Here is a 27206-nt window from a genome sequence, read left to right on the forward strand (position 1 = left end):
AAAAGAAATAACAGTGTATTTGAAGGAACTGTAATAACATGTGAAAATGAATAGAATAAATGAAATTGCCTAGATGTCTATGTAAAAAAAAAAAAAGGCAAGATTCTAGCACCAGGAGACTTTGTTTCTTTTTTAAAATTTCGATAGGTTTTTGGGGAGCAGGTGGTGTTTGGTTACATGAATAAGTTCTTTAGTGGTGATTTCTGAGATATTGGTGCAGCCATCACCCAAGCAGTATACACTGTATTCAATCTGTAGTCTTTTATCCCTCGCCCTTCCACACTCTCAGTCCCTAAAGTCCATCGTATCATTCTTATGCCTTTGCATCCTGGTAGTTTCAGTGCCACTTGTAAGTGAGAATGTATGATGTTTGGTTTTCCATTCCTGAGTTACTTCACTTAGAATAATGGTCTTCAGTTCCATCCAGATTGCTGCAAATGCTGTTACTTCATTCCTTTTTGTGTCTGAGTAGTATTTCATGGTGTGTGTGTGTGTGTATATATATATATATACACACACACACACATATATATACACTATACACTACAATTTCTTTATCTACTCGTTGATTGGTGGGCATTTGGACTGGTTCCTTATTTTGCAATTGCGAATTTTAGCACTAGGAGACTTTGAAAAATAAGGGGAAATTGGAACCCCTTGAACAACTACTATGGTTCCTCATAATGTTCTCCTTCCTTTATTTTTCTTTCTTTTCCTTTTTTTTTTTTTTTTTTTTTTGAGACGCAGTCTTGTTCTGTCGCCAGGCTGGAGCGCAGTGGTGCAATCTCGGCTCACTGCAACCTCCGCCTCCTGGGTTCAAGTGATTCTTCCGCCTCAGCCTCCCGAGTAGCTGGGACTACAGGCGCATGCCACCACACCCGGCTAATTTTTGTATTTTTAGTAGAGACGGGGTTTCATCATGGCGAGAATGGTCTCGATCTCTTGACCTCGTGATCCGCCCGCCTTGGCCTCCCATAGTGCTGGGATTACAGGCATGAGCCACCGTGCCCGGCCTATTTTTCTTTTATTAGTTTTTGCTCTATACGGTCTGCAGATAAGAGTTAGTGACTGTTACCTTCTTGTTGATTATCATTCTCACTTGGAATTTTTGTCCTAATGGTACTGTAATATGTATGTTAAATTAAAACTACACTGTTAATTCCTATTGCAGTAGCTTCTCATCTAGCTAGTCATTAGGTCTTCAAGGATGATGAACAATAGGTAGGTAATTCTCTTTTCATATGACCCATAGACATTTAGGTTAACATGAGGTGTTAAACTGAGTATGGTTGTTACTTTATTAACGGATAATTTATGTTTTTTAATGGATTTTAATTTAAAAAATTTGTGTGTATTTTACAGGTGAACCAGTGAGTTCTTCATTATGTCTGATGGAGATTATGATTACCTCATCAAGTTTTTAGCTTTGGGAGACTCTGGCGTAGGGAAGACCAGTGTACTTTACCAATACACAGATGGCAAATTTAACTCCAAATTTATCACAACAGTGGGCATTGATTTCAGGGAAAAGAGAGTGGTAAGTTCTATATCCTTCTATGTAAAAATGTAATCTTTGAGTCAACATTCGCTGGTCTGTTCAGTTTACTTTGTAGGAATTAGGAGGACAAAGGTTGCGATCTGAATTTAAAGGGTACATGTGAAAGTGAGTATGTTCAGCCCAGGCAACACAATTGAAAAGGCTGTGCTGATGACACTTCTATGAAACCAGGCAGACAAAGTGAAAGTGGACAGTTCTTTAAAATGTCACCTTGCTACTCTTTTGGCTTGTATCTTCCCTTCTGAACTCCAAAAGTTATTTGTATACCTTTGTCTCGAAGCCTGCAACCACCTTGCTCCTCATGCTGGGCTGTATCTTGCACCTTTGGTATCTTATTATTTTTAATGGCATTTCTCCTAATAACGTCTCAGCAATTCCACATGGAACATGAACTGGCAGAACCCATCACTGCTGCCAGGAGGGTGAGGTTGGAGTAGGAGTGGGGAATGCCAGTAGTGGATGTGATATTTTGCGGAATGTTGAAGGGAGAAGCTTTTACTTATTTCTTTTTTTAAGGACTTTAAGACTGAAAGTTATTCTAGTGTTGGAGGGGAAGGCAGGTCATTGTGTCACAGTTGGAGATGAGGAAAGATGGCCTTCTCCTTAGACTACATTTATTGCTGAAAAATTCACTGTTAGCATGAAGCAGATAAACAAGTGGTCAGGAAATTAATGACAGAGGTCCTTTAATGGATCATATGCTGTCAGAGGGAAAGTTCCCCGGCTTCTAGGACACAAAATTCCCCTTTGCCCATTCTAAAAGATTAAGATCCACTGAATAACAATAGAATCCTAAAGAAATTTTTAGTATTGATATATAATTGATAGAATATGTATATGTATGTGCTTATTATTGTTGGTTATTTTATAACTTAAAAAAATAGGTTTATTGAGATATAATTCACAAAAAAGGAAATCCATCCATCTAAAGTATAACATCCAGTGATTTTTAGTCTATTCGGAGTTGTGTAGCCATGACAGCTATTAAATTTTAGGATAGTTTCATCACTTTAAAAAGAAACCCCATACCTATTAGCAGTCATTACTCTTTCTGCCTCCCCTTAGCCATCGTGAATTTTTTTATCAATGGCTTCTGCACACATCATACAAATGGAATAATATATGGCCTTTTGTGACTGGCTTCTTATACTTAGCATTATGTTTTCAAGGATCTTCCATGTTGTAGCACGTATCAGGACTTCATTACTTATTATGGGTACATAATATTCGATTGTATTGATATGCCATTTGGTTTATCCATTCATCTGTTGATAGACATTGTGTTTTGTTTTTTTTTCAATTTTCTACATTTTAATTCCCATTTAATTTTTTTAACTATGTAATTTTGAGTTCTTTTTTAATAGTTCCCTTGGAGATTACAATTATCATCTTAATTTTTAACAATTTCACTTTGATTAATAGCATCCTAATTTTAATACTGTGTAAAACTTTGCTCTTGTATGGCTGTGTTTTCTCCCCTCTTTTTGTGTTGCTGTTGCTATACAAATGACGTCTTTCTACATTGTGCGTCTATCATCAACACAGCTGTATAGTTATTTCTGTATGCAGTTAAATTTTTTTTCTTTTTTCTTTTTTTCGAGACAGGGTCTCTCCCTGTTGCCCAGGCTGGAGTGCAGGGGTGAGATCTTGGCTCACTGCAACCTCTGCCTCCTGGGTTCAAATGATTCTCTTGCATCAGTCTCCCAAATAGCTGGAATTACAGGAACCTGCCATCATGCCCCACTAATTTTTTGTATTTTTAGTAGTGATAGGGTTTTGCCATGTTGGCCAGGCTGGTCTTGAACTCCTGGCCTCAAGTAATCAACCCACCTCAACCTCCCAAAGTGCTGGGATTACAGGCGTCAGCCACCACATCCTGCCTGCAGTTAAATTTTAATCTGGTGGAGGAAAAGGGTTACAAAGAAAAAGATATTTATACTGTCTTTTATATTTACTATGCAGTCCTGGTGCTCCTTATTTCTTTGTGTGCATTTAAGTTACTGTCTAGTGTCTTTTCAGCTCAATCTTGAGAGTTATCTGTAGTATTTCTTATAGGGTAGGTCTGCTAGAGATGACTTTTCTCAGTTTTTTCTTAATTTATTTTTTAATTTTAGAAGATAGCTATGTTAATGATTTCTAAGTTCTTTAACTATAATATCTGATATAAAGTCTTTGTCTAATAAGTTTAACATCTGGGCTTCCTCAGGAATAATTTCTGTTAGTTGCTTTTTTATTGCATATGAACCATACTTTCCCCTACCTGGGTTTCTTGTTTTTACTGCATTTATTTATTTTTTGTTGTTAATTCTTTCCCCTACCTGGGTTTCTTGTTTGTACTGCATTTATTTATTTTTGTTGCTATTTGTTTGTTTAATAATATTTCTGGGATAATTTTGTGAAGTCTGTATTCTTTGTATGTAGCTGTCAGTCAACTTAGTGGACAGCTAATGAGTGGACAGAGTTTATTAAATTCCTTGAAGCAGTAAGTCTCTTAGGTTTTTCTGAGAATCTCCGTGTATTTGTTGGGGTGTGTGTTTAATACTACTGCAGGCAGTTTACAACTCTGCCTTAGCTTTTATTTTCTGCCTGAGAAGAACCTCAAAGTCAGTCAGAAGTAAGAGATTAGGACCTTTTTAGATCTTTCCTGGGCATTTATAGAGCCGTGCACATGAACATGGCCTTGTACGTTCCAGGGAATATTTGGGAACGTTGTAGACATTTCCGTTCCTATTTTTTTCTTTAATTCTTTTTGTTAGACTTTTGTTAGCCCTAACTGGTATTGCTGCCTCTGGTAGCCTTGATGTTAAGTAATCACTGCTGATAGTTTTCAACAAATGCCCTAGGGATAGGGCTGTTTTCAAAGAGCAAGCTTGTAGTGAGGTCAAGTAAAGACAAAGCTGGGGCATGGAGCTTTTCAAGGGGCTTCCTGACAGTTTTTCTCAGTATGGGACTTTTAGGGAGCTCCAAACCTATTGTGCCCCCGCTCTCCACAGTGGTGGCTAGGCTGGTGTTTTCACAACTACCCCATTTGTGCATTTGCTGGTTTTTAAGGCTACTAAAAGCTGGAGTGAGAGGGGTGGGAATAAGGCAAGGTAAAAAAAATACCTCAAAGCTTACTGGTTTTACTGATATTCACCAGTTTTTCTTGAATAAATGCTCCTTGTCATGTTGCAAGTCTTTGTTAGTTTCTAGAGTACTGAAAAAGTTGATTTGGACAATTTTCACCAGTGTTTTTGTTGCTATCAATAAGGAAGAAATTTTTAATGGTACTTTCTCTGCTGTTCTAGGTGTTTTCTATAAAATCATTTTAAGAGCACTTTTAAAATGTACGATGGGACAAAGAAAAATTGTTTTACCAAAAGTACACCTGCACTCAAACGTTTATTGCAGCACTAGTCACTATAGGAAAGTCATGGAACTAACCTAAGTGCTCATCAGTGGTGGATTAGATAAACAAAATGGGTTACACATACACCATAGAATGCTATGCAGCCATTAAAAAGTGAAATTGTGTTTTGCAGCAGCATGGATTGGGCCGGGGGCAATTATCCTAAGTGAATTAGTGTAGAAACAGAAAATCAGATGTCATAGGCATTCTCACTTACAAGTGGGAGCTAAACTATAGGTACACATGGGCATAAAGACAGAAACAGTAGATACCAGGGTCTCCAAAAGGGGGATGGGAGCGGAACAGGGGCTGAAAAACTACTTACGGAATACTGCATTCACTGTTTAGGTGATGGGTTCAATAGATGTCCAAACCCCAGCATTACACGATATGTCTATGTAACAAACTTGTGCGTGTACCCCCTGGTTAAACAAGCAAACAAAAAAGATGAGATTGGGAAAAGTCATAGAAATGTAATATTTCCTGAAACTGGTGACCCAAGAGAACATTGAGGAAAGGCAAGCTAATTACTATATTTTATACAAGTTATTTTGCATACATATTTTATAATGTATTTTAAAAATATATGTATATATTTCAATATAACTTATTACATTACCTGGGTATAATTATTTGACCGAAAATACAAACATGGTTGTATTCCAGATGGGATTCTCTTTAGAAATGTAGATGCCTTAGGGTTTGTACTGAATAAAAAGGTGAGAATGGTTCACTGGTGTCAGAAGTTCTCTTTTGTTTTCTCTTTCACTTTGCTGTTTTAGGTGTACAGAGCCAATGGGCCAGATGGAGCCATTGGCAGAGGCCAGAGAATCCATCTGCAGTTATGGGATACAGCAGGGCAGGAGAGGTATGAGATTTTCAGTTACGTCCTTTTTACTGAAGGAAAGGCAAAAACAGTTACATTCTTCAAACAGTGACCTGAGCAGGAAAAAGCCAGCCAGTTCATTGATTTGCACTTGGATACGATATACTGCCAAATTAGCAGGAAATTTGTCAGTTTGAGATGAGATGAGAATGGTGGCTTTATTTCATACAGGGTCCAAGGAAAGGTTAGGATTCTGACCTGAGGACTTTCTTTTTCTTCTTTCAATTTTTTGACTTACACACTTTCCTCCATTTCCTTTTGACATTTACTCAACCACAAGAAAGTGGCCAAGTTACATGGATTATTCTTACCTGATTGTTGAAAACCAGTGGGAAGTCTGGTTGGAGTTAATTTGTATGACCAGAGCTTGCTTGACCAAAATAAACCACATGAAATCTTAATTATGAAGTTGCTTTTATAAAACTTCTGTTTTCTCTCATGCCACCTTGAAGGATTTTTTTTTTAACTTTTTATTATGGAAAGCTTCAAGTATACTAAAAAGTGGAAGGATTATATGATAAACCCATGTACCCATTACTCAACTTCAACAATTATGAAATTGTGGCCAATAGTATTTCATGTATATACCTTACTTCTTCTCATCCCTAGCCCCTTACCATATAATTTAGAAGCAAATTCCAGGCATTATATTATTTCATTTACTTGTAATACTTGTGGTATGTAGCTCTAAAAGATAAGAATTTTTTTTTTTTTTTGAGATAAAGTCTGGCTCCTTTGCCCAGGCTGGAGTGCAGTGGCGCCATCTTGGCTCACTGCAACCTCCGCCTCCTGAGCTCTAGCAATTCTCCTGCCTCAGCTTCCTGAGTAGCTGGGACTACAGATGTGTGCCACCACACTTGGATTTTTTTTATTTTTTATTTTTTTGTAGAATGGGGTTTCACCATATTGGCCAGTCTGGTCTCAAACTCCTGACCTCGTGATCCGCCCACCTCAGCCTCCCAAAGTGCTGGGATTACAGGCGTGAGCTGCCGTGCCTGGCTAAGAACTCTTTTAAATAAAAACATTGATTAAAAGTATTTGAGAAAAAACTAATATTGCTGATTAGATGACAAAGTCATACCAATATTTTCTTCCCTGGAGCCTCCCTGTCAGTTACAGACTTTACATATAGGCAAAGATGAGAGGAAACTGACTCAGCGTGGAGTAGGGTTAGGGGTGGGGAGAGAGAGAGAGAGAGAGAAGACAGAGAAAACAGGAGGGTAAAGGCTTGGAAGGCAGAGTACCAAGACAGAATAGGGTCTGAATCAAGAAATTCTTACCTTAAAGCCAAACAAATGGCTATCATAGATGAGAGATCTCTGCATGTTCTGAAATTAAAAGATCATGGAACACATTGTAATGTCAAGTCAAGCATTCACAGAAGGAAAACATACACTATTGCTTTTGGCCAAATTAAGTCATAATTGTACAACAAATTTTTGACTGAGACTAAGATCACAAGCTGGGTCTTGTCATCCCTGTCCAGCAGGCTGGGTTTTCAAATCATGTGGTCTGTTAACGCTTAAACTGATATAAGTGATTATTAACGATCCTATATACTTTTGGAATATCACCATGTAGCTTGTTATTGGTAAACTTTTGTAAGAGGCTGAAGGTATTGCTTGTAGCTTTATATTTCAGGAGTGGGGTCCTGGTTTAAGTGACCATTCTGCTTTTATGTTCCTAGGTTTCGTAGCTTGACGACAGCGTTCTTCAGAGATGCTATGGGTTTTCTTCTACTTTTTGATCTGACAAATGAGCAAAGTTTCCTCAATGTCAGAAACTGGATAAGTAAGTGTTATTGTTTCCCCGTATCCTGCTACATGCTCCCCTATTTATAAAATGCCTTTCTTATGCTATAAATTGTTTTAGAGGAGCTCTTAGTGCAAATACGATTTTAAGGAGCAAGGTTTTTAGTTTAGGGGCAAAGATAATTGAAATACCCTGCTTCTTCCTGGTACTGATGACTTTGATTTGTTGAGTACTTCCTGTGCTCCAGGTAGCAGGCAGCACTTTATGTATGTTCTCCTTCTCAGCCTATCCCACAGAAGAGACTCTTATTCCCATTTTGTAGATGAGGAAGTAGAAGCCTAGGCAAGTTAAATCAGTGAGTGTCCGCTTGTCTATTGTGTGCTATCAATTCTTCTACGATCTCTGGGCATTACATATATATTACATAGATGCAGATAGCTTTTGAAGGCTTAATGGATTATACCACTGGCTTCATGTCTTTTCTGTGCTTAGAGTCCCCTTCTAGCTTTTAGGGTTAGAGCATTTTTCAGGAGGATTCTGCCATCGAGAACTCTACTGCAATGGTAAAAGTGGTCCCCAGTACAATGTATGTCAACCTTTATTTTGGAGAGATTTTAACCTCTGAAATGATTGGTTAATAGCCATGTAGAATCTTGCCACTTGACTGCATAACAGCTTTCAAATCTATATTTTCCTTCTTTGGTCATATTAGTATAACCCTAGAGAATTTATTAGAGAAGACTGTAATATTAAATTCTTAACATCTAAATCTTTAAAACACTGATAAAAAAATATTACTTACAAATTACTTGCTGTTTGGGAATTATGAAAGGGTAATTGGCTGTAGTTTGGATAGTAGAAAACCTTATTTTAAAAATGAGTTTAAAAATAATTTATCTAGTACGCTGTGGTTTTCACATACTTTGTATCTGATCCTCATAGTCATCCCGTGCAGAGGCTCGGGTCAATGTTGTGTCCTTATTTCAGGAGGAGGATATTGAACCTTAAAAAGTTATAGACTCATCCAAGGATATGAAGCTTTGACTTTCAGTTCAATGGATTTTTATGCCCATTCTCAAGTCATTTGGCCACTAAGAATTGAAGAGCTATTAATTACTTTAAATATGAGTTCCCCAAATATAGTAATGCTTACTGGGGCTTCACTTCATTAGATGTCTGGCTGAGTTGCATACCTCATTACTTCCCTTGTAGATGAATGGCAGTGGTTATTTATGGTTTTACTCTCAGCCCATCCTCATCATCCCTCCTTTGCATCATCAGAACAAGTTCTGGGGCTTTTAAAAACCAACCATTTTATAAGGATCACTAGCGAGTGCTCACAGAATCTCTAATTTTTAAATTAGCATTGAAAAATAAACAACCCATCTGTTTTTCATAGGTAGACGCTAAAAGTCTGAGACATTAGATACATATTGCCCATCTAGGCTAACTAGTTGGATAAAGAACAAAATTATGTGAAAAGATGTATACATATCTATGTATTTTGTTTTGCTTTCTTTAGAGAATAAAAGAATCCTTATTGCTCAGTTAGGTAAAGAGCACTTATACATATTGAAGATTTTGTTATCTCTAATAGAAAGTATTTTCCACCTGAACAAAAAGGTATAATGTTCAGTGTCAGAAGTGGTAATATCAAATCTTAATTAGGAACAAAAATTTGTTAGTTATCTGTAGTTTTAATTTTTATTCTTTCTGTCAGCATTTTGAATATTAAAAGGATCATTCATTTCTTGTCTCTTAATCAAAATAATAGCTTAATACACACACACATAGACATACACACACACCCACACACACACACACACACATCAGTGGTGAGTGCCAGAACACATTGTTACATTAAAGAAGTAGCTGGCTCATGGGCCTTGACTGGCCGGGGGGAGAGAATAACAGGTCTATACCCTTCCCTTTCCCTTTGCTCCTTGCAGACCCTTCCCTCTCACTCAGTCTCTCCATGCCCTCTTAGGAAGGGTGAGAAGAGTCTAACGTAAGCCCCACTCAGTTGAGGAGACAGACAGAGGCTGAGTCCTCTGGGGCTGGATTGAAATCTGAAAGGAATTTGGTAGTGTGGTGGTCACTGCCCTGTTTTCCTAGAGTTCAGAAGAGTAGGCAAGTCATGCCCAGAGTCACTCTTCATTCAGTGCTAGTGTGTTTCGCAAGGAAACTTTCAAGTAGCCTACATTTCTAAACTTTTCTTCTGTAGACTCACATGAGGAGTACAAGAAATGAACAGTATATATTTTCATATTTTTGCCTCTCTAATTTTTATTCCCATTATTCTCTGTCTAAAAAACCCTTTCACACCCACCCCGATTCTTTAGCCAACTGGAATTGTGCTTATTCTTTGAAACCAAGCAAAGATGGCCTCTATGATATTTTCTGTGGTACCCTTAGTCGTGTTAGATGTTTTCCGTCCTCTTAACCCCTGTTGCATTTTATGCTGTTTATAGGGTTGTTATTACATCCTGTATCAGCTTGTAGTTATTTATGTATGTGACTTTTACCTAAGTGAAGTTTTTAAAATAACTAATTTACTTTTTAGATAAGCACAGTCTTAGTAGAAAAAGTAGGAAAAATGCAATGAAAAGAAGAAATCATTAATCATCGCACTTCCTAGATTGCCCAAAATAAATACTGTTAACCATAATTACTGGTGATACCTACATGCTCTTCTAAATGCTTTAATAAATTAAGTTAGTAGTTTTCAAATGTGAATGTGCATCTCAGTTGCCTGGAGGAATTTTTAAAAAACAGATTTCCAGCCCCACTTCCAGCATTCCTGATTCAGTAGATCTGGGGTGGGACCTGAGACTTGCATGCCAACAAATTCTTAGGTTATGCTAGGGCTGGTGGTTCACAGTCTTTACCTACAGAATCACTGAATTAATTCATTTTAATCCTTACCTTGACTATATAAAGTAAACAGTATCATTATCGCCATTTACAGACGGGGAAACTGAAGCAGCCAAATAACTTCATCAGGGACCCATAACTAGTAAATGGCAGAGCCAGGACTCAGCCCTAGGTGCACTGGATCCTGAGTCCATGCTCATAGCCATGACACTGGGCATGGGCTTGTAACACCTTAGAAGGTGTTAACAGAGCACAGAGCCACTCTGGAGACCCGAAAAATAATGAGGTAACCATGAAGCAAGTGTTGAAGGAAGGTTGCGGTTAAGTATTCAACAATGTGGGAACAGCATGTGTAGCAACCCGGAGGAAAGAAAGGGCATGGCTTTTCATGAAATGATACACAGTTTGGTCTCTCCTCTGTAGGTCTTATTACCCCAGTTGCCCTTCGAAGGCAAAGAACTGTTGTGAAAAACCATGCAGAGTATCAGGCCTGTACTAATGCTCAGTAAACACCTGCCTACTTGACTTCCTCATGATAAGATACAATAAACCCAGCTTCCTAATGAGGAACTAAAATGTCCACACTTTTCTGGTTAACCATGATGAAAAATAAATTAGGCCATAAACTTTGAAGTATGTCTTATTGTGAAAGTTTAGGCCCTTAATTTTATTCTGGGGTGTGATGAGTAAGAAATGAGGCATTATTTTCCTACTTTGAAAGATTGAACTATTTAGCTTAGTGAAGTTCTTTTGTTTGAGTCAATAGCTTTTTATAATTGTGCCTATTTTCAGGTGAAATAAATGCTGTGGATAAGAATTACAGTCCTCAGCTTCCACTTGATTCTGGTGACAGAATCATTTACTGTTATTCTGGGCCTTTTCTCCTCATTGAAGTCTGTATCTTGTTTGTTTTAAATGAATTGATTCTGCCCTAGGATAATAGAAAAATTTGAAAAAACATTTTGGATAGAAATAGGTTAGTTTGGAGAAAAACAGTTCGTTTAGAAATGTCATTGCTATGGAGAAAAAAACACATAAAAACAGTTTTAAGATTAGCAATAAACCCTAGGAACACCTCCAAGTTTCTTTTCAAATAGCCTTCATAAAAAAGAAAGGTGTTTTTGTGTGTGTGTGTGTGTGCGCACATGTGTATGTGTACATGTGGGCCCTCACACTTGAGAGTTAGCCTATTCTCTTATAAACTCTCTGATAGCAATAAACCGGGGTATGTGCTTAAGAACAGGAATGGTTTTATATTTCTGCCCCAACTATTCAGATTTCGGATAAGATTATTGATACTTTGAAAGCATTATGTCAATTCCCAGTATCTATATGTGTATTACAGTCTTCAAAGCACTTTTGCATGTATTGTTTGTTGATCATACACTTACATTATTATTTACATATAATAAACTTTTCTATATGAATAGGCCAGCTACAGATGCATGCATATTGTGAAAACCCAGATATAGTGCTATGTGGAAACAAGAGTGATCTGGAGGACCAGAGAGTAGTGAAAGAGGAGGAAGCCAGAGCACTTGCAGAGAAATATGGGTGAGTATTTTTGTGGACAAGTCTAGAGAAAACATTTTCAATAGAAACATTAGCAAGTGAATGGTAATGAAAAAGACCAAAGTGGAACATTAAAGCAAAACTTAAGCCATAGGCCTTGGGACGTGTTGAATATCTCCTTTTTATATTATATGATAAGAGGCCCATAAAAAATGCATGGGGCAAGGGCTTCTCTCAGTGCTTTGGTTCCATTTTCTCAAGCTCTTGGCATTTGCAGAGACACAGTTTTTTTTTGTTTTTTTTTTTTTTTTTTTTGAGACAGAGTCTCATTGTGTCACCACACTGCAGTGTAGTGGTGCAATTTTGGCTCACTGCAACCTCTGCCTCCTGAGTTCAAGCGATTCTCCTGCCTCAGCCTCCAGGGTAGCTGGGACTATAGGTGCATACCCCCATGCCCAGCTAATTTTTTTATTTTTAGTAGAGATGGGGTTTCATCATGTTGACCAGGATGGTCTTGATCTCTTGACCTCGTGATCCACCCTGCTTGGCCTCCCAAAGTGCTGGAATTACAGTTGTGAGCCACTGTGCCGGCCCAGAGAGACTTTGGCAACTTTGAGTACAGATGCATTAGGTGTGTAAAGCCTTCTTTCCAAGATGTAAATAGGAGACTCCTGGGGTAAGGAAGTCCTCTATGTTGAGCAAGGAAATTTCAAAGCGAGTTCATATATTATTGTAGAGAATGCTAGCATATAAGAAGGGCTTATTGGTTACTGCAGACTAGGTGCTGGTTTTGAAATTTCTATGCTGGTGTAATGTTGGGGTTTAGGGGTTCAGGGTGCCCTCAGCTCCCCTGAGAGGATGTTTCTCCATGTTCTCGGTCTTCTGCCCTTCCAAGAATGAGAGAGGGGACCATGGCGCAGTGCGCAGTAAATGCTGGACCCAAAAGTATTTGTAGAAAGTGATTTTATTTAAAGAGAGAGAAATAGGAAGAGAGAGAAAGAAACAGCTAACTCTCACACTGAATGAGAGAATCCAGAAAGATGGAATCCAGGAGAGGAAAGCAGCTTCCACACTGAGTGGAAGGGAATAGAGAGAGAGATGGAGTTTCAGAGGAGAAGACAGTTTTCCACGAGAGTGGGGAAGGGCGCCCCCGAGGGGAAATCCAGGTGAGAGAAAGATGGCTTCCTCGAAGGGAGTGTTCCTGGAAGGGGACTCAAAGATGGAGTCCAAAGGGGTGTGGAAGAAGGGGACTTTTAACCTGGGAGGAACCCCCACTTCTCTAAGACCCCAGGCCAATGAAAGGAGTTCCTTAGAACTTCCCCTGGAGTGATTGACTCTTAGTTTCTTCCGGAGCTCAAACAGAAACCATTAAATCTGCTGGATGGAGAGAGATGGGAGGGGAGCATGGTGCTGGGAAATTCTTGCCCTTAAAACTATGCCCCCTTGTGGACCGGGAAGATAACACGTTCCCTCACTGGGCAAGGAGTGTGAGATCTCCTACAGTTTAGTCTTTGGTTTTGTGATGGAGAGTTGGGAAGATACTCTCTTTCTCCTTCAGTTCTGGGAATAGTATCATAGCAGCAGCAGCATGAATTGGACATGAAGGAAGTGGTCAGCTGCTACATTAAAGTATTAAAGCGTTAAGGGCGCCTCTAAAAAGAATTTGTAGTTTACTTTCTTTCTACCTCTCATTCAATGAGAACCCATATGTAAATTCTAACCCTTACTGGTATTAAAAGAGGAAGGCAGCAAGTGGATTGAGAAGAGATGATGCAGAGGTTGCAGTGGGTGTTACCCGGCCTGTGGCCTTGGTGGTTAGCAGAATCCAAGGAGGCCAAGGAAAGACGTTTTCCTTTTCATTGTGCAATCACTGTTTGATTCTTTCTTTGGTTGATGGAGGTTCAGAAAGCTGGTAGGGTTTATACTGAGAAGGAAGAGGGAAGATAGGTAGGCCAGGTAGGAAGAAGCCAGACTCTGGAGAGCTTTGAATATCAGTTAAGGAGATTAGATTTGATCCCTGGGGGACAGGGAGTTGCTGAAAGCCTTTGAGCATGGAAGGAGGTTATGTTTACTTTTCCAGATCATTCTGGAGGCTGTAGGTGGGGAGGGAGGAAAGACTGAGAGATTGCAGTGGGCTGTGAGGTGGGCAGAGGCTGCATTTGTGAAAAAGGAAAAGGAAGAATAAATCAGGAAAAACACATAGGTTAGGGCAGGATTTTAGATTCTTCACAAGTCTAGCTCAGCTGAAGGATTCCCCTCCACTGTAGGCTTACTCTGGCAAGGATTTGCAATTGGATGTAGAGGTTTTTAACCTAGGGCAGATGCTGTCTAACCATGTTAGAAACATCCAGAGAGTTTTTAACACATGCTCATGTCTGGGCTTCACCTGACCATCAGACATGATTCGTCTGGAGGAGTTTCTCAGGCAGGGTTCAATTGAAGAAGCTTACCTATACATGAAGGGGTCTGTTACAGGAATTTGAGCATATGCAATTGTGGGAGCTGGGTAAGGAGTCTCTGTAAGGTGTTGTCTTTGTGTTTGATGCTGAAGCTTGAAGGACAGGACAGGCATACTGGAAGAAAAGAAGGATGTGAAGTGGGGGATGGATGGAAAAAGTAAGAACCAGCTGGGGCCCATGATGATGGATTAAAATCCATGTAAATTCCTGTTGCCTCTGACCTAGATGGTGTGGGGGTCCTGCAGAAACTGGGCCCCTTTGTCACAAGGCTAACAACATTCACCTGGCCCAGGTACAGGTCTGGTTGCTGGTTTATGCCAACATGATGAGCCAACAGATAAGCGACAATGTATGAGGGCTATGAAGTGGATATTGCTTTACTTCTCACCCCCAAAATTGCCCCCAAATGTCTTCCTTGGTCCACCCTAACCAGAAAGGGAATTCTAGGAAACATTGTTTAGCCTAGCCGAGTTTACTTGTTACAAAGCCTGAGCATGATCTTCACGTGCAATGCTTGAGAACCAGTAACTCAGGTGATTCTGAGGTGGAGGTTGACAGAGCCTTACCAGCCGTTCTGAAATGTGCCCCTGCTCCCCTGAGAGGCACTCACTTAATGTAGCGGAAAAGAGAGGGAGAGATCAAATACCATGGAGAATACTGAAGTGTTGAACTGTGAGGTATGTTGCAATGGGTAAGGAGGAAGGAAGTGATGAAGCAATGGAAACCATGGATCTAGAGCATGCTTTTGAGAAGTATGTCAGTAAATGCAAAGAAAAAAACAAAACAAAACAAAAAGGCAGTTAGAGGAGTTAGCTAGATCAAACAAGCACGTTCAAGTTTATTCTCAAGTACTGGGGAAGAGTCAGGCTTGACTTCTTGTCCCTGTGGGCTTTTTCAGCCATTTGCTTGTTTCTTGTGCCCTGGTTCTCAGGATTCCACAGTCTGTCTGGTATCGCAGAGCCTAAGCTTGCCTTCGGCCATATGGGGTAACCGAGGAACGTAGGGACCATCTTTCACTTGTCCTCAGGTCACGACGGTTATGGAGTATTTCATAGAGAGGAGCTCAACCTGTAGTTTTTGAATTGGGTTAAAATGAGAAGAGAGGATTTAGCAGATAATGATTGAAACTCTTGAGGAAAGCAAAGGGCTGGAAACAGAGTCACTTAGGATACAGAAAGCATAACGTGTAGTTCAGTAGGCTGTTTGGCACTTTCAGAGGAAAATATGATGGAGCAATTTGGTTCACATGCATTTCATAAATTTGGCATATAAATTTAATGATTATTTTCACAGATGTTTTGTTTTAGTCTTATTATAACATTTACACTGCTTGCACATGCACTAGATGACTACATTGTTTAGTTCATCCATGTGCTAACAGTCAGAAAACAGGATAAAGTTTATGGCATATCTTCATATAAGTTGTTTGTTGTCTGATAAATTTACATTTTTTTGTTGTTATTATGCTTGGTACGGTGGCTCACGCCTGTAATCCCACCACTTTCGGAAGCCAAGGTGGGTGGATCACCTGAGGTCAGGAGTTAGAGACCAGCCTGGCCAACATGGTGAAATCCCGTCTCTATTAAAAATAGAAAAAATTAGCTGGCTGTGGTGGCAGGTACCTGTAATCCCAGCTACTCGGGAGGCTAAGGCAGGAGAATCGCTTGAACCCTGGTGGGGCAGAGGTTGCAGTGAGCTGAGATCGTAGCATTGCACTCCAGCCTGGGCAACAAGAGCAAAACTCTGTTTCAAAAAAACAACACCAAAACCAGATCACTGACTCTGGAATAGGCATACATTCCAAGAATGAAACACCACGTCTCAGAAGAAGGTTGGAGCGAGACTCTGTCGAAAAAAAAACAAATGAACTAAGAATGACAACTGTCTCATGTGCTGTGCAAAGAAATGGGCAGCAAATTTACAGTGCTGTTCTCCCTACTGAAGGCTGCTGGTTATTGCTGAGGAAGATGCTCAAGAGATCTGGAATGAAAGAGGAATTAAAAATATTTATTTACAACATTAATATCAATATGGATCGTTTCAGGGATTTCAGGTAGCTTAGTTCAACAGCATGCACAGTGTCTTCCCTAGTTTGAGCTAGATGAAATGTGGCATAAATAGCTTGATCTCTAATAGTTTCATTCTTTATAAACTTGATTACATCTTTTCTTGATTTGAGAAATAACTTAGTGATGTATCATTGGGCATGTTTGAAAAGTACTGAATAAGCCATAGCCAAACATACAGGACTGATTTTCAGAGCTCCATTTAATTCAGCAGAGGATCTGGGTTTCATCTGCTGCAACCTCCTAGGTTCAAACAGTCAGCATACCCGCCATTTCCTGAAAATGTTGCTCAATTAGCATCCAACAGGCTATGAAAAGTAGTGTGAAACTCACTTCTCACTTTAGTGAGACGTTTCTTCATATTTTCTAGATCTACATGTGAGCCAAATAGCTAGAACCATTTGACAGAACCACCAAACATACTTGCTGCCACTTCTAGTTTTGTGAGAATAAATCACGGAAAAGAAATCAGGTTGCTGACCTATGTCACGAGCAAGATCTTGGTGAAAAACTGCAAATGATCTGCCCCTCTCATTGATTTGAATCTGTTTACTTAAATTTTTTACTTAAAAATTTATGATTAATCTGTTTTTGAAAAATACACTATAATTATTAAGGTCTGCATGTACTCCAGATGGCCTTTAAGTGGCCGCTTAGACTGCTGTCACGATTAGCAGCCCTGAATGTTTTTGTCTTTGGCAGTACGGCTCCATGGTGGTGCTGCATTAGCACCACCGTGTGGAGAGAAGGAATAATATCAGTCTTTCTATGGTTAAAACGGGGGCAATACATTCTCTTGAATTTTTTTTTTTTTTTTTTGAGATGGAGTCTTGCTCTGTCACCCAGGCTGGAGTGCAGTGGCATGATCTCGGCTCACCGTAACCTCTGTTTCCCAGGTTCAAGTGATTCTCCTGCCACAGCCTCCCGAGTAGCTGAGATTACAGGCACATGCCACTATGCCCAGCTAATTTTTGTATTTTTAGTAGAGACTGGGTTTTGCCATGTTGGCCGGGCTGATCAGGAACCCCTGACCTCAGATGATCTGCCCGCCTCGGCCTCCCAAACTGCTGGGATTACAGGCATGAGCCACTGCACCTGGCCCCTTGAATTTAAGCTTAGGATACTAAATTTTTGTGTAAATGTAGGAAAAGCAGTATATTTTTGAGAGAAGAAAAAAACCCCAGTAACAACACTTTTTGAGAAATTGCTCGTTGCTAGGCTTTTGCTAAGCACGTTCCATTTATTATCTTTTTTCCTCCTCACCATCCTTCATGAACCACTGTTAACTTGTTAAACCTCTAGGTCAGAGCAGAGGTGAAGGTCCCAGAGCTGGAAGTGGAGATGGGGTGGCTGGCTCTAGAACCCAGAATCTTAACCTCCTTCTTTCTTTATCCTCAGTTTCCTCCCCAGCTCCAGACTTTGAGATAACTTTATATTACTTTTAAAAATGTAAAATACTTACTAAAAGTGTTCAGATAAAATAGTTTAAACTTCTTCTAAAAGTGAACATTAAGATTACGTGGAAAAGACTGGGTGCCCGTCTTTTAATTTGGGTGCCCCAAATAAAAAATAAAAAAAGAAGATATGAACATAAAAATGTTTCTAATTGTATCCACTAGACTTTCAACGCCCTTGGGCAAGCTGTGTGGATGTAAGCACGAGGCACACTTCTGTTTCTGTCTCTGGGACATCATCTTTTTTTTTTTTTTTTGAGTTGGTGTCTTCCTCTGTTGCCCAGGTTGAAGTATAGTGGTGTGATCTTGGCTCGCTGCAGCCTCCACCTCTGGGGGTCAAGCGATTCTCCTGCCTCAACCTCCCTGGTAGCTGGGACTACAGGCATGCACCACCATGCCTGGCCAATTTTTATATATTTTTTAATAGAGACAGGGTTTCACCATGTTAGCAAGGCTGATCTCAAACTTCTGGCCTCAAGTGATCCACCTGCCTTGGCCTCTCAGAGTGCTGGGATTACAGGTAAGCCACCGCGTCCAGCCTGGGACATCATTTTCTTATGGAAAGAAAGTCTTAATTCAGGGTCTTTTCTATGGTTCTCATCCAGTTGATGAGACTACAGCTCAGTACTCCGCTGGCACAGAGCTGAGAGTGGAGTGGACTTTAGCCTTCACTTATTTTTGTAGAAATGAAAATCTTACTGTTTCAAATTACTCAGAAAACTCTAAATGATTAAACATTTTTAAGTTGTTAACCTGACTCATGGTTCTATGACCTAGAGGTTTACAAATGGCAAGAAAACATACTTTTAATTGAAAGAAGTTTGTTACTTGAATTTGGAGTTATAAATCTAAACTATGTCATGTTAATATCATACATCTTTTAGCATGAGTAACTTAAAAATTAGAATTCATACTTTGAAATTATACTAAATATTTGCATAATTAATAAACTTTGGACAGTAACCCACAGCTCTGCTAGAAGCATCAATCATTTACACCTCAGTTTTAAACAGTAGATTAAGATCCATTGTCTTCCAGCATTTCATGAAGATTGCTTGGGAAGTGAGGGGTTTGATGAGGAGTGAGGGAGGCAAATGCTTTGCGGCATGAAGCACTTTGGCTAGGACAGGTCTGAGTGCATCATCTCTGATGTAAGGAAGCACTGTCCCAGGAACCAGAATTAGAGCAGTATTATCAGTCAGCTACATTGTGGATTAAACCAATGTTCGTGGGTTAGAGTGTTAATTCATTTTTATTTTTTATTCTTTTTTTTTTTTGCGTACAATACAGATTTTTTTCTTTTTTTTTTTTGAGATGGAGTCTCACTTTGTTACTCAGGCTGGAGTGCAATGGCACAATCTTGGCTCACTGCCACCTTAGCTTCCCGGGTTCAAGTGATTCTCCAGCCTCAGCCTCCTGAGTAGCTGGGATTACAGGCCTGCACAACCACGCCCAGCTAATCTTTGTATTTTTAGTAGAAACGGGGTTTTACTATGTTAGTCAGGCTGGTCTTGAACTCCTGACCTCGTGATCTGCCTCAGCTTCCCAAAGTGCTGGGATTACAGGTGTGAGCCACCACGCCCAGCCTACACACAGATTGTTTGAGAGTTTAATGTTTACCATTTGCTGGTGACATTGCTTTTTTGTAATGATGTATTCTGAGTTTTTGTTTTTCTTTTTTGAGATAGTCTCCCTCTATTGCCCAGGCTGGAATGCAGTGGCACTGTCTTGGCTCACTGCAACCTCTGCCTCCCAGGTTCAAGAGATCCAGCTGCCTTAGCCTCCCTAGCAGCCGGGACTGCAGGCGCATCCCACCATGCCTGGCTAATTTTTGTAACTTTTAGTAGAGACAGGGTTTCACCATGTTGGCCTGGCTGGTCTTGAACTCCTGACCTCAGGTGATCTGCCTGCCTCCGCCTCTCAAGGTGGTGGGATTACAGGCGTGAGCCACTGCACCTGGCTGTGTTCTTAGTTTTAAATGACAAAATTACAAACTTTTATAACCTAACCCATTTCTGTGTTGGAAATAGGAAACATTTATTGTTTTTACTGTGTGTCGGGTTCGGATCTAAGTGCTTTATTAACTCATTTAATCTTTACAAGAAGATACTGATATTATTTGGTATTACAGATGAAGCAACGGAGGCACAGAGGTTAAACTTTTGTTAGAATCACAGTCGGTAAGATGTGGTATTAGGATTTGAATCCAGGCAGCCTGACCCCAGAAGTTATGACTTTGTTTTGGAGATAGAGTCTCACTCTGTTGCCCAGGCTGGAGTGCAGTGGCGTGATCTCAGCTCACTGCCACCTCTGCCTCCCAGGTTCAAGTGATTCTCCTGCCTCAGCCTTTCTAGTAGCTGGGATTACAGGTGCCTGCCACTTCCTGACTAATTTTTGTATTTTTAGTAGAGACAGGGTTTCTGATCTTGAGCTCCTCACCTTAGATGATCCACCTGCGTTGGCCTCCCAAAGTGCTGGGATTACAGGTGTGAGCCACCATGCCCAGCCTGAGGTTATGACTCTTAACCATTGATCCATGCTGTCAGTAACTTCCATGCATAGGTTTTATAGTTTTCAAAATACTTTCAACTATGTTTTCTCATTTATTCCTCAAAAATGATGGTGAAGTAATTTTCAGGATCTGTGAATGAAAATTAAGGAATCAAATGAGGTTGGAGACTCGAGTTTTAAAGATATTTATAACTGATTTTGAGAGAATTTTCAAAATGAGATAGACATTATTGTGATTTAGTATTTTTAAAAAGCTTACTGCTCAATTACTTTAAAAAAATTCCAATTTATTCTGTTGGGGGAGATCGGAGTTTTTCAACTCCTTTTTCATGTAATATATTTCTGAAAGGTGATAGAATGGTCAAGCCCTCTCCTTAAGTATAGGAAATGTTCTGTGGACATTAACTGATTTTTAATGGATATAATTGAGAAAGATCATAATGAAGAAAAGGTAACTATTTACATTTTAAAAAATCTCATTCTGAAATTCTATTCTTGTAACAATGGCAGCATCACAAACTATCCCCAGGATTTTAGCTCAATAATATTACAGATTCTTGATAAGTAAATACTTATTGACTCCAATCACAGAGGATTGACACTTCAAGTTGTAATCAAATATTGCATGTGACTAGTGGGGGACACGTTATCTTCATTTTGTGGGCAAGGTGATTGATGAAGATGGAGGAAAATAGATTGACAATAACGAAGAGGCAAGCAGAAGGTTTAAAAACTGCTAGGACGATGTCATTTTTCCCAGCAAACTTTTTTCTTATTAGGATATTTTAGAGTCAGCAAACAAAAAGATGATAGAACATGAGCATGATAGAGTTAGTGGAGCAACTATACCTCACAGAACTCACAGGTGGGTGGATAAACACTCAAATGAGGTGATAGCTTCTCAACCAGTTTTTAATACCTGTGCTAAAACAGAGAATTGCAGAGATTCAGCTACAAGGCCTTATCACCTCCTGGAGGAAGTTATCAAATAATAAGACAGCATTACCAGCATTACTGACGAATCATAATGGAAAAATAGCCCTATGTCCCTACACATATATCCTCTAAACCAGTGGTCCCCAGCCCTTTTGGCACCAGGGACTCATTTCATGGAATGAAATGATCCATTTTCTATGGATCAGTGGTGGTGGATGTGGTTTGCGAATGATTTAAGCATATTACATGTACTGTGCACTTTATTTCTGTTATTGTTACATTACAATATATAATGAAATAATTATACAGCTCACCATAATGTAGAGTCAGTGGGAGCCCTGAGCTTGTTTTCCTGCAACTAGGCAGTCCTATCTGGGGGTGATAAGAGACAGTGACAGATCATCAGGCACTAGATTCTCACAGGAGAGTGCAACCTAGATTCTTCACATGTGCAGTTCACAATATGGCTTGTGCTCCTATGAGAAGCTAATGCCACTGCTGATCTGACAGGAGACAGAGTTCAGGTGGGAATGCGAGTGATGGGGAGCAGCCATAAGAAACTTTGCAGGCTGGGTGCGGTGGCTCACGCCTGTAATCCCAGCACTTTGGGAGGCTGAGGTGGGCGGATCATGAGGTCACGAGTTTAAGACCAGCCTGACCAACATGGTGAAACCCTGTCTCTACTAAAAGTACAAAAATAGTGGGGCGTGGTGGTATGCATCTGTAATCCCAGTTACTCAGGAGGCTGAGGCAGGACAATCGCTTGAACCCAGGAGGTGGAGGTTGCAGTGAGCGGAGATCACGCCACTGTGCTTCAGCCTAGGCAACAGAGCAAGACTCCATCTCAGAAAAAAAAAAAAAAAAGAAAGAAAAAGAAACTTTGCTTGCTCGCTGGCCCCTTGCTTACCTCCTGCTGTGTGGCCTGGTTCCTAACAGGCCACAGACTGGTACCAGTCTGCCAGTCTGTGCTTCTTAGTAACATCAGAAGTGAAAGAGTTCTGAAAAGATATGTAAATGCATTAAGAAGTTAAAAAAGAAAACTTTGAACCGCTCTCATATGGAAGCTGTTACTAGCCAAGAAAGAATAAAAGAAGGTAAATTGTAATCAGAGTCACTGATGGAGTGTTAACATGCTATGAGAATGCAGAGAAACAAAAAACCTTCTTCAAGAAAAGTAATCGTGGAGAACTTTAAATTTCTATTAAATTTAAGAAATACATTGCTGAATTCAATTGCAGTACTCCCTGAAGTGATAAAACAACTTTGTTTTGTTGTTTTTATATCTAAGAGCAGTTTGGTTGGATTCCTCACAAATAGCGGCAACGAAGTCAATAGTTGAAGGAACTTTCATGGCTTTGTTGAAAAGCAAGATGAATTTGTCAGTTGATTCATCCTGTTGCAAAGACCATCTCAAATGTATAAAGAATGCCTTCGACAAAAAGACTGATTTCTCAAGATTATGTGAAAAACTGCAATACAGCTTTGAAGCAATACTTTATGAGTTATTTAAAAATTACACCTGTACCACGAGTCTTTGGATAATAAAACAAATGTGTACTTAAGATTTGATGATCTTGAGGTACTCGATGCTGCAGAATTCAGAATATCTCCAAGTGTATGGTCCAGAAATATAGTCTGGAGTTGGTAAATGGCAAAGCGGTTGACAAACGTGGCCAGTGACCTCTGATTACTTTCCAGAGCCAGTAATTTTTTCTTGTGTGGTGCATAAGATTTATTTATTTTGGAAATCCTCATACTAGTTCAGAACCAGTAGAGCCTATGGTTAAGCTGGCTGCACTGGAATTGGCTGTGGATCCAAATCCTAACTCCACTACTTTCTAGCATTGTGAAATGCTTTAATCTTTCTCAGCCTCAGTTTAATCATTTGTGAAATGGGAATATTGTGTACCTGAATACAAGTGTTTAGTGAATCATGCAGGTAAACCATATAGTATTGGGTAGCTGAAGAAATAATATTTTTTTCCTTTCAATTTTACATGACTTATTTACCAGCTTGTTTCAATTCAGGCAAGCCAGAACACTCTAAAGAGAATATAAAAGAAATCCCTGAAGAAAAAAAAGGGGAAAAAAAAAAAAAAAAAAAAAAAAAAAAAAAGTTATAGTCCAGAAACCTCATTTAATAAAATAGCATGTTGCAAAGGTTGAATTTACCCAATTTTTTTTTTCTAGTTAGTAGTTTGGAAGTCAGTATTCTGTGAACTAAACACTGAGAAGACATTCTCTATTTTGTTTTACAAGAGGTATGAGGACGTGTGTAGGAAAACGGGAAGAGCCTGCTTGCTTCTCTGTCATTTATTAGCTGAATGACATTGATCAGACCACCTAACTTTTCTGGGCCTTCTTTGCCACAGGCCTGCTTTAAGAATTTTTTTTTTGACCTAATGATTCCACCAAAAAAATGGTTAGAACTGATAAACGAATTCAGTAAAGTTGCAGGATAGAAAATCAACATACAAAAATCATTAGCATTTATATACACCAACAGGGAGCAATTTGAAAAAGAACCAAGAAGATAATCTCATTTACAATAGCTACAAAGAATGTAAAATACCTAGGAATCAATTTAACGAAGGAAGTGAAGCATCCATATAAGGAAAACTATAAAACACAGATGAGAGAAATTGAAGAGGACACCAAAAATAAAAATATTTCATGCTTATAGATGGGAAGAATTAATATTGTTAAAATAACACTTCCCAAAGCAATTTACTGACTCAATGCAATCCCTATCAAAATATCAATAATATTCTTCACAAATATAGGAAAAAAAACCCTAAAGTTTATATGGAACCACAAAAGACCGTCAATAACTAACACATTCGTGAGGAAAAAAGCACAAAGCTGGAGACATCATACTACTTGACTTCAAAATTTACTACAAAGCTATAATAACCAAATTAGCTTGGTACTGGCCTGAAACAGACACATAGATCAATGGAACAGAGCAGAGAACCTGGATATAAATCCGTGCATCTACAGACAACTCATCTTGGATGAAGGGGCTAAGAACAATGGGGAAAAGATATTCTCTTCAATAAATGATGCAGGGAAAACTAGACCCCTGTCTCTCACCATGTATAAAAATCAACTCAAAATGAATAAAAAATGTCAGACTTGAAACTATGAAACTAGTAGAAGAAAACATTTGGGGAACACTCCAAGACATTGGTTTGGACAAAAACTTTTTGTATAAGACCACAAAACATGGGCAACCAACACAAGAATAGGCATATGATATTACATCAAGCTAAAAAGCGGCTACACTGCAAAGGAAACGACAAAATGAAGAGAGAACCCACACAGTGGGAGAAAATATTTGCAAAATACCCATCTGATGAGGGATAAATAACCAGAATATGTAAGGAGCTCAAATAGCTCAATAGCAAAAACAAGTAATCTGTTTTAAAAATAGGCAAAAGATCTGAACAGACATTTCTCAAAAGAAGACCTGCGAATGGCAAACAGGTGTTTGAAGAACATGCTCAATATCAATACTGAGAGAAAGGCAAATCAAAACTACAGTGAGATTATGTCTCATCCAGTTAATTATTTTATTCAAAATATAGGCAGGAACTACCCCCCCCAAAAAAAACCAAATACAGGCAATAGTAGATGCTAGTGAGGATGCACAGAAAGGGAAATGCTTGTACATTGTTGCTGGGAAAGTAAGTTAGTGTAACCATAGAGAACAGTATGGATGTTCTTAAAAACAAACTAAAAATAGAGCTATCATATGATCCATGATCCAGCAATTCCATTAATATATATGTGTGTGTGTGTGTATATATATATATATAATATATATATATATATAATATATATATAATGGATATAGATAGATAGGTAGATAGATAGATCTTTATCTCTCTCTATACAAAAGATATTTGCTATCTGTACTTCATGTTTATTGCAGCAATAGTCACAATCACTGAAATTGCAATCAATCGAAGTACCCATCAATGGATGAAAGGATGAATAGAATATGGTTTATATATACAACAGAATTTTATTCTACCATAAAAAAATGAAATCCTGTCATTTGCAGCAGCTTGGATGGAACTGGAGATCGTTATGTTAAGTGAAATAAGCCAGACACAGAAAGACAAATGTTGCACGTTTTTACTTATCTGTGGGAGCTACAAAGATGGATCTCATGAAGATAGGGAGTGGATTGGTGAATACAGAGGCCAGAAAGGGTAGGAGGGAGTGGGGGATGAAGAGAGGTTGATTAATAGGTACAAATGTGAGGTTCGATAGAATAAATAAGACATAGTGTTAGATGGATCAGCAGGGTGACTATAGTTTACAACAATCTATTGTATATTTTGAAATAGCTAGGAGAGAAGAATTAAAATGGTTCTAGTATAAAGAGGAGACAAATATTTAATATTATGGCTATCGCAAGTACACTAATCTTTACAAATTATATCAATGTATTAAATGATCATATTTACTGTGAAACTATATTTATTTTTATTTTTATTTTTTTATTTATTTTTTTTTTTGAGACGGAGTTTCGCTCTTGTTGCCCAGGCTGGAGTGCAATGGCGCGATCTCGGCTCACCGCAACCTCCGCCTCCTGGGCTCAGGCAATTCTCCTGCCTCAGCCTCCTGAGTAGCTGGGATTACAGGCACGCACCACCATGCCCAGCTAATTTTATGCATTTTTAGTAGAGACGGGGTTTCACCGTGCTGACCAGGATGGTCTCGATCTCTTGACCTCGTGATCCACCCGCCTCGGCCTCCCAAAGTGCTGGGATTACAGGCTTGAGCCACCGCGCCCGGCGAAACTATATTTATTATGTATAAATAAAAAAATAAAATTTCTTACAGATACAATTGAAGCCCCTTTTAAAATTCCTTGCTGATTCCGTTATCCTTCCTACTTCCTCAGAGGGAACCACACTTTGTCTACTTCCTATAGCAGATGTTATTGGTTGCCTAGACAATTATCCATGCCTTTCTTCATAGAATTCCAATTTCTTTTAGCTATTTATTCATGCGTCTAGAGGACATGCCACTTAACAGAGGCAGGTGCCAGACTCCAGCTAAGGCAGACTGATTGCTTTAAGCCAGTGATGGTGGTGTACCATTCCTCTTGCCAGAGTTTGGTTTAGGCATTGGCAAGTGATACAGTTTTGACCAATGAGACATGAGGGAAAGTCTGCCAGGGACTTCTGGGCAAGATTTCCTCTCTCCTGAGGGAGGCACAGTGAGGAAGAAAGAGTCCTTTTTTTCTTGGAACGTTGGCGTGTTGAGATGTGATGCCTGGAATGTTTTAGCTTCTGGGGTCATGACAAAAGTCAGACTGGACAAAGCTGACATGTGGAGGCTGGCAGAACAGAAAGACGGGATGAATCTAGGTTCTTTGTTTCTACTGTTTGGCAATCAAATTAACACTGGAAACTGTAGTTCTGTGCTCATTATGCATGACAATAAATTCCTACTTGTGATTAATGCCAATTTGAGTCATAATTTTCTGTTACTTTGAGCTAAAACAGTAAAAATTATATATTTCTAGTCCAAGAAGTTATGTTTTTACTACATAGATATCTTTTTTATAACGATGTGTGATTATTTTGTGTTCTTTATATAAATGATCTTGTATCATACAAGTTGTTTTTGAAATTCATCGTTTAATTTTTGCCATATCTATACAGCTTAAACCTTGTATAATTTACTGCATAAAAATATCACTATTTATCCATGTTCTCACTAATGGACATTTAGGTTAACTTTTTCCCTATTACAAATAGTACTGTAATATCTATTCCATTAGATGATGCCAT

At 39.1% G+C, this 27206-nt stretch overlaps 1 protein-coding gene across 5 annotated transcripts in view; it reads left to right on the top strand.

Moving 5' to 3' along the window:
- The window catches only part of RAB27A (RAB27A, member RAS oncogene family), an 86832-nt gene that overhangs the window by 53631 nt on the left and 5995 nt on the right, over positions 1 to 27206 (top strand). For all 5 annotated transcript variants that reach the window (XM_032297397.1, XM_032297399.1, XM_032297401.1 and 2 more), the window contains 4 exons: positions 1363 to 1537; positions 5729 to 5814; positions 7520 to 7623; positions 11889 to 12012. In XM_032297397.1, the coding sequence (XP_032153288.1) occupies positions 1385 to 1537; positions 5729 to 5814; positions 7520 to 7623; positions 11889 to 12012 (467 nt within the window). In that variant the 5' untranslated portion in view covers positions 1363 to 1384. The remainder of the gene's footprint in view (positions 1 to 1362; positions 1538 to 5728; positions 5815 to 7519; positions 7624 to 11888; positions 12013 to 27206) is intronic.

The sequence above is a fragment of the Sapajus apella genome, unplaced genomic scaffold, assembly GCF_009761245.1.
Source record: "Sapajus apella isolate SASKATOON/1434 unplaced genomic scaffold, GSC_monkey_1.0 scaffold37, whole genome shotgun sequence".
Taxonomy (NCBI): domain Eukaryota; kingdom Metazoa; phylum Chordata; class Mammalia; order Primates; family Cebidae; genus Sapajus; species Sapajus apella.